This window comes from Oncorhynchus masou, unplaced genomic scaffold, assembly GCF_036934945.1.
Source record: "Oncorhynchus masou masou isolate Uvic2021 unplaced genomic scaffold, UVic_Omas_1.1 unplaced_scaffold_30___fragment_2___debris, whole genome shotgun sequence".
Lineage (NCBI taxonomy): Eukaryota > Metazoa > Chordata > Actinopteri > Salmoniformes > Salmonidae > Oncorhynchus > Oncorhynchus masou.
Genome location: NW_027016594.1, coordinates 29,768 through 36,631, shown reverse-complemented (window position 1 = coordinate 36,631; position 6,864 = coordinate 29,768). Strand labels below are relative to the sequence as shown.

General features: G+C 43.9%; 1 protein-coding gene across 1 annotated transcript; it reads right to left on the bottom strand.

The window, feature by feature from the left end:
* Nucleotides 1-36: 36 nt before the first annotated feature.
* On the bottom strand, nt 37-3,621 carry LOC135538901 (putative mitochondrial transporter UCP3). Its single transcript, XM_064964784.1, has 6 exons — nt 3,468-3,621; nt 2,313-2,449; nt 1,972-2,179; nt 1,623-1,820; nt 1,146-1,247; nt 37-489 (listed from the first exon to the last, which is right to left on the bottom strand). Exons 2-6 carry the CDS (start codon nt 2,436-2,438, stop codon nt 305-307), a joined length of 819 nt encoding a protein of 272 aa, XP_064820856.1. The 5' UTR covers nt 2,439-2,449; nt 3,468-3,621; the 3' UTR covers nt 37-304.
* Nucleotides 3,622-6,864: the final 3,243 nt, after the last annotated feature.

Genomic DNA, 6,864 nt, shown 5'->3' with positions numbered 1-6,864 from the left:
GCTGGGAGGAGCTATAGGAGGATGGGCTCATTGTAACGGCTAGAATGTTATAAATGGAACGTAGTCAGACGTGGTTTCAATATGTTTGATTACATTCCAGCCATTACAATGAGCCAGTCCTCCTATATCTCCTCCCACCAGCCTCCTCTGGTAGAGTTACTGTGTCAAGGTAACCACCCAAAACAGGAAAATCAATGATATATCATTGAGGACTAAAATGTACAACTACATCCAACTGTCTTGTTCTATCAACAGACTGAAGGACACCGGTCTGTTTGTACAGTGTGTGTGACTGTCTGTGAGCTCACCCTTTGTAGAAGGCTGTGGGTCCCTCTTTGGTGGCCATGGTCCAGGCACAGTTGATGGCACTCTTATACTGGCCCGGCGGAGAGTTCATGTATCGTGTCTTCACCACGTCCACCGGAGAGGCAATGCAGGTGGTAACGGGCTCGGCGCCGAACGCAGAAGCAAAATGGCACGGGAGGTTATCTGTGGGAAAACGGTCATCACAAGCCCTTTTGAAACACTGTCACAAAGATATCAATGGGCACCTATTTTCAGTATGATTAATGATTTATATTTTGTGGATACCATGTTTGTAAAAGTCAACTAGCCAGCTAACTAATTCGACCAAAAAGTGCAATTCGTTTTACTAGCCTGTATTTCAAACTCAATTTGCTAGCTAGCTAGCAATGACCAGCGCTGGCTTGTTTCCATAGAAATAGAATGAGAACATATTGCTATGGTGAATCCATTATGACTCGTGTAACTAATCATAGTTTAAAGATTGAACCTTAGATGAACTAGTGGATTAACACAGATGTATAACAGAAATGCTGACACTAAAGGTAATATTCAAGTAGTGCCATGCAGATACACTGTACTGTATAAGGCCTCTGTCTCGAGGCCTGCAGGAAATCATTATCTCTGTTTTATACCGCTTTGTTGTGAAAGGTGCAATAAAAATCCTTTAGATAAATGTTAGCTCCGTGTTATTCCATAGCTGGACAGAATATTATGTACCAATATGTATACTGTTATCAGGCTTTCAAGACACATGAAGAACAAAAGAGCGAGAGGGCATGTGGACTTCTGCCCAGTCAGCTGTCTCGCTGTGACTGTATGCACCAATAGCACCCACTCACCTGACAACAGGTTGTGCCTAAGAATGGCCTCCTTGATGAGGTCATAGGTCACAAGCTCTGTGCAGTTGACCAGAGCATTCCTAGTGATGTTGGGTAGACAGCCTGGAGTGAACAAGAAGCAGGTTGGTTGGTTAATAACCCCAATAGTTATACCAGAATTAAACCACTAGTCTATCATTAGTAAAAGGCCCAAGAAAACTCAACAACAACCTGCAAAGCCAAGCTTTATTTTCAGGTGCACTCAAGTTCTGTCCTATGGGATCATCAACTTTGCAGCATCTGCTCCAATCAATATCTGTACATCCCTGACATTGAATGACAGTGACATAGACAACAATCGTTGGTCTTTTCTATGCAAACAGTTCCACTACGGACAAACACAATCAATGGGGCTCAAGGTTAGCAGCAACACAACCAATGGAGATATTGGTGTCACTTGCAAATCAACCGATTGGGCCCAGGGTTGTACTGACTAACCTTTCCAGAGCCCGCGGATGCCCTCGTGGTTGAAAATGTGTTTGTAGGCCTGCATGGTGCCCGTGTAGCGACGAGCCACCCCGGTCAGGTTGACCTGGGCCTGGAAGCGGACCTTCACCACGTCAGTGGGCTGGGCGAAAGACACAGCCATGGCCCCTGTGGTGCAGCCGGCCAAGATACGGATACCAATATTTGCAGCTGGGATAAGACAGGGGCAGACGGGGTACGAGGGTTTGTTAAGTACTGAAAGGAGGATGATTGAGGTACTATATGATGCTTCTTCTCTTGGTACAAAATATGTAACATCACAGATTATTATCTCTGATGAATAACTGTTATCCTAATTTACTGTCTGCGCCGCCAGAGTAGAAGTTTTTGACGTTGTCATAGAAGCCGATCCTGATGGAGGCAAAGCACATCTGTCTCTGTAAGCCCGCCACCAGACCGTTATACAGCGACCTGGGCCCCTCCGTCCGGATCATGGTACTGATTGTCCCAAATACCCCCCTGTAACGGATGCCCTTGGTAGCTTCCGACGCCACCTTCTCTCCCTGAATCTGGGGTACACAAGTGTCAGTGTAAACGGAGGTCCCCACAAGAATCAGTGTTACAGGAGGTGCCAGTAAAATTCAGAGTTACAGGAGGTCAGACTCAAGGCTTCAGGGCTGGAGGTGGACAGTGAACCATTACCTGGAGTCTGACTTTGGCTGTATCCAGGGGAAAGGTGACCAGGTCAGCGATGCAGGCCGCTGAGCCAGCACTCAGCAGCTTCACCCCCAGGGTAGGGGGTGTATCGGAGGGCTTCATTCCCACCATGGTCCCTGGTACTGCAGACAGTGAAGGAGGAAGGGAAGGATGTCAACACTGCCGCATCTATTCTCTCTTACCATCCTTGAAATTTAGGAAAATGCTGTGCATACTTAGGAAATTGTTGAGTAAATATGCCGGTCAATTTGTTGATTCAGTTTCTAAAGTACAATAGCCTGTGCAGTGTGTAGTCTATTGTTGTGGCAGGAGGGATTTTGTGATATTTGAAAACACATTACATCACAATAACAACTGAACAGCATTGATTATAATAATCTATACAATCAACCAGATCAAATAAACATCAGTTATATATAGGGGTGGGTTGCACCAACATGGATTAACTCAAACTGGGTTTAATCAAGGTTTAAACTGGGTTAAATCAAGGTTTTAGTATTAATCTTGTTGCACCACATTTTTTACCTAGTTTTAAATTAATCTTAGTTAAATTTAAATCTTCTTCTAAACTAAGTTTAATTTTGTTCTTAGTTTAAATCTTCTTGCTCCATTGTTTTAAAATGAAATTAAAATGTAGATAAGGGATTATTCTAAACTGCTCCTGCAGGAGGTTTAAATTGATAAAATGTCTGTGTATATGCTTCATTTTCAGTGTGATTAACACTCTTGTGGATACCATGATTGCAAAGGTCAACTAGCCAGCTAACTAATTTGACCAAAATGTATAGTTGTATTTCAAACTTAATTTGCTAGCTAACTAGCAATGACCAGTGCTAATTTGTTTCCATAAAAATAGAATGAGAACATATTGCTATGGTGAATCCATTATGACACGTGTAACTAATCATAGTTTAAAGATTGAAACTTAGATGAACTAATCCAGGTTGAAAATTAAATTGTGCAACACATCTCAAAAAGAAACCAAGATTTACAAAACCTATATTAGGTCTAATCAACAACAACAAAAAATTAAACCATGTTGGTCAAATCAAATCAAATTGTTTTGGTCACATACACATGGTTAGCAGATGTTATTCCGAGTGTAGCGAAATCTAACAGGTAATATCTGAGAGTACTTACATTGTTATTAATCCTGTGGATTAAAATCCTTTTGACTAGCTATTGGTTTACTGCAGGACGTGAGAGCCCAAACTATAGTCCCAGGGAACCAGCCCTAACCCTGAAACAAGGAGTTGTGCATCCTCATATTTATTTGATTTTTTACTGACTGGCCACAGAGAGAGGCGTTACTGTGTGCAGGAGCATGGGCCAAACCAAAGTCCACTCACTGTCAAGAAAGTCAATGTCCAAATCAACCCTACAGCAGCGCACAGCTTCGAACATTTGTGAAAAACCACATTTACCAGTACATTACGTTGTAACTACAATACAACATTTAATGGGAATATTTAATTCATCCCAGTGCAATGTGGCAACATTCACCACTCATTGTGTAATGGTACCTTTTGTCATAAACTCAGCAAAAAAATAAATGTCCTCTCACTGTCAACTGCTTTTATTTTCAGCAAACTTAACATGTGTAAATATTTGTATGAACATAACAAGATTCAACAACTGAGACATAAACTGAAAAAGTTTCACAGACATGCGACTAACAGAAATGGAATAATGTGTGTCTGAACAAAGAGGGGTTCAAAATCAAAAGTAACAGTCAGTACCTGTTGTGGCCACCAGCTGTATTAATTACTGCAATGCATCTCCTCCTCATGGACGGCACCAGAATTGCCAGTTCTTGCTGTGAGATGTTACCCCACTCTTCCACCAAGGCACCTGCAAGTTCCCGGAAATTTCTGCGTGGAATGGCCCTAGCCCTCACCCTCCGATCCAACAGGTCCCAGACGTGCTCAATAGGATTGAGATCTGGGCTCTTCGCTGGCCATGGTAGAACCCTGACATTCCTGTCTTGCAGGAAATCACGCACAGAATGAGCAGAATGGCTGGTGGCATTGTCATGCTGGAGGGTCATGTCAGGATGAGCCTGCAGGAAGGGTACCACATGAGGGAGGAGGATGTTTTCCCTGTAACGCACAGTGTTGAGATCGCCTGCAATGACAACAAGCTCAGTCCGATAATGCTGTGACACACCGCCCCAGACCATGACAGACCCTCCACTTCCAAATCGCTCCTGCCCCAGAGTATAGGCCTCAGTGTAACTCTCATTCTTTCTACTATAAACTCGAATCAGACCATCACCCCTGGTGAGACTAAACCGCAACTCGTCAGTGAAGAGCACATTTTTGTCAGTCCTGTCTGGTCCAGCGATGGTAGGTTTGTGCCCATAGGCGACGTTGTTGCCGGTGATGTCTGGTGAGGACCTGCCTTACAACAGGCCTACAAGCCCTCAGTCCAGCCTCTCTCAGTCTATTGCAGACAGTCTGAGCACTGATGGAGTGATTGTGCATTCCTGGTGTAACTCGGGCAGTTGTTGTTGTTGCCATCCTGTACCTGTCCCAGGTGTGATGATCGGATGTACCGGTCTTGTGCAGTTGTTGTTACACGTGGTCAGCTACTGCGAGGACGATCAGCTATCTGTCCGGTCTCCCTGTAGCGCTGTCTTAGGCCTCTCACAGTACAGACATTGCAATTTATTGCCCTGGCCACATCTGCAGTCCTCATGCCAACTTGCAGCATGCCTAAGGCACGTTCACGCAGATGAGCAGGGACCCTGGGCATCTTTCTTTTGGTGTTTTTCAGAGTCAGTAGAAAGGCCTCTTTAGTGTCCTAGGTTTTCATAACTGTGACCTTAAATACTGTCTGTAAGCTGTTAATGTATTAACGACCGTTCCACAGGTGCATGTTCATTAATTGTTTATGGTTCATTGAACAAGCATGGGGAAACTGTGTTTAAACCCTTTACAATGAAGATCTGTGAAGATATTTGGATTTTTACGAATTATCTTTGAAAGACAGGGTCCTGCAAAAGGGGCGTTTCTTTTTTTGCTGAGTTTACATAGCTATCTACCACAGAGTATTTGGAACCACTGGGTCTCTTTTACTCTGTTCACCCCACAGTTACCAGCTCTCAGCCAATAGGAGTTAGGGTGTGGATGACAGGGGCTTAAGGTGGGAGAGTTTAATTGGCTAACAGCCAGATTCATGATAGTCTGTCAAAAGGTAAATGGTGTTCCTGATGAATTTGGGACAGACCAGGTGAGATAGTTGGCTTTACTGCGATTGATTGCCTATTGATAAAGAGGTTTAAACATACCAGGCTGTAGTGTTCAGTCTGGTTTAACCAAGTTAGCAGCTAACTTATCTACAATAAGTTATATGTCACTATGAAAAATTGTGTTTTTCGGGGGACAAAATGTTTGAGCACATGTTGGAATGTGCCGTTCAAATCGTAATGCTGGCACATGTGAAGTGAAGAGTTTGCCTCTCGGTCAATATGCAGAGGTGACAGAAGTGGGAGGGTTGTGACGTGAACTAGGGACTAAAGGTCAAATGGGGCTGATAAGAGTATTGCCTTACAGCAGGGTATTTTCCCTCTCTCCCTCTTCAGGTCAGCTACCTAGAAACGCAACTTTCTTATGTAAAGACTAAAACAGACCCTGGGCCTCCCGAGTGGCGCAGCGGTCTAAGGCACTGCATCGCAGTGCTAGAGGCGTCACTACAGACCCGGGTTTGATCCCGGGCTGTATCACAACTGGCCATGATCGGGAGTCCCATAGGGCGGCACACAATTGGGCCAGCATCATCCGGGTTGGCGGGAGGGGTCATCACACTCTAGTGACTCCTTGTGGAGTCAGTTGAACAGTGTTTCCTCAGGCACATTGGTGCGGCTAGCTTCCGGGTGTTAAGAAGCGCGGTTAGGCTGACCACCCAGGTTCATGGTAAAACACACAGGAATGAGAACTTGATAAACAGAACATTATTGGTTAACATATTACCCCTGTGGACAAAGAGGAAAACCCGGTGATTGGAGTATAAACAGAAAATAATCTGGAAAGCAAGAGGGAATTTGGGACATTGTTTGCTACCATACATAAGACTATGCACCTACCGTATAGGCTCTGGGATGAATGGTAAAAACCCCCACTATAATTCAGCATCATACATGATTAATTAGACGTTTATGATTTTATAAATCAAATTCTTTATCCTAACACAGAACATTAATTAAAATCCAGTGTTCTACATCAGTTTCCCAAAGTCGGTCCTGAATCAGCTGTGTAGTGCAAGGGAAAACACGTGTACCCAGGGGGGCCCCAGGACCGAGTTTGGGAAACCCTGTTCTACATTCTAATGACCTTTGAATCCATAATTTAGGGACATGATGCGTTTGCTCAGGTCCTGGGATGAACAATATTACGTAACTGCAGTCAAAGGAGGACAGAGAATGACGTATTAGCAGACCAGTTACAACTAGACGTCAGTTAAACACTTCAACCCAATCCATTACTACGTTAATGGATTAATCATTGCTAGATAATGTGTCCATATGCATTACAATGGC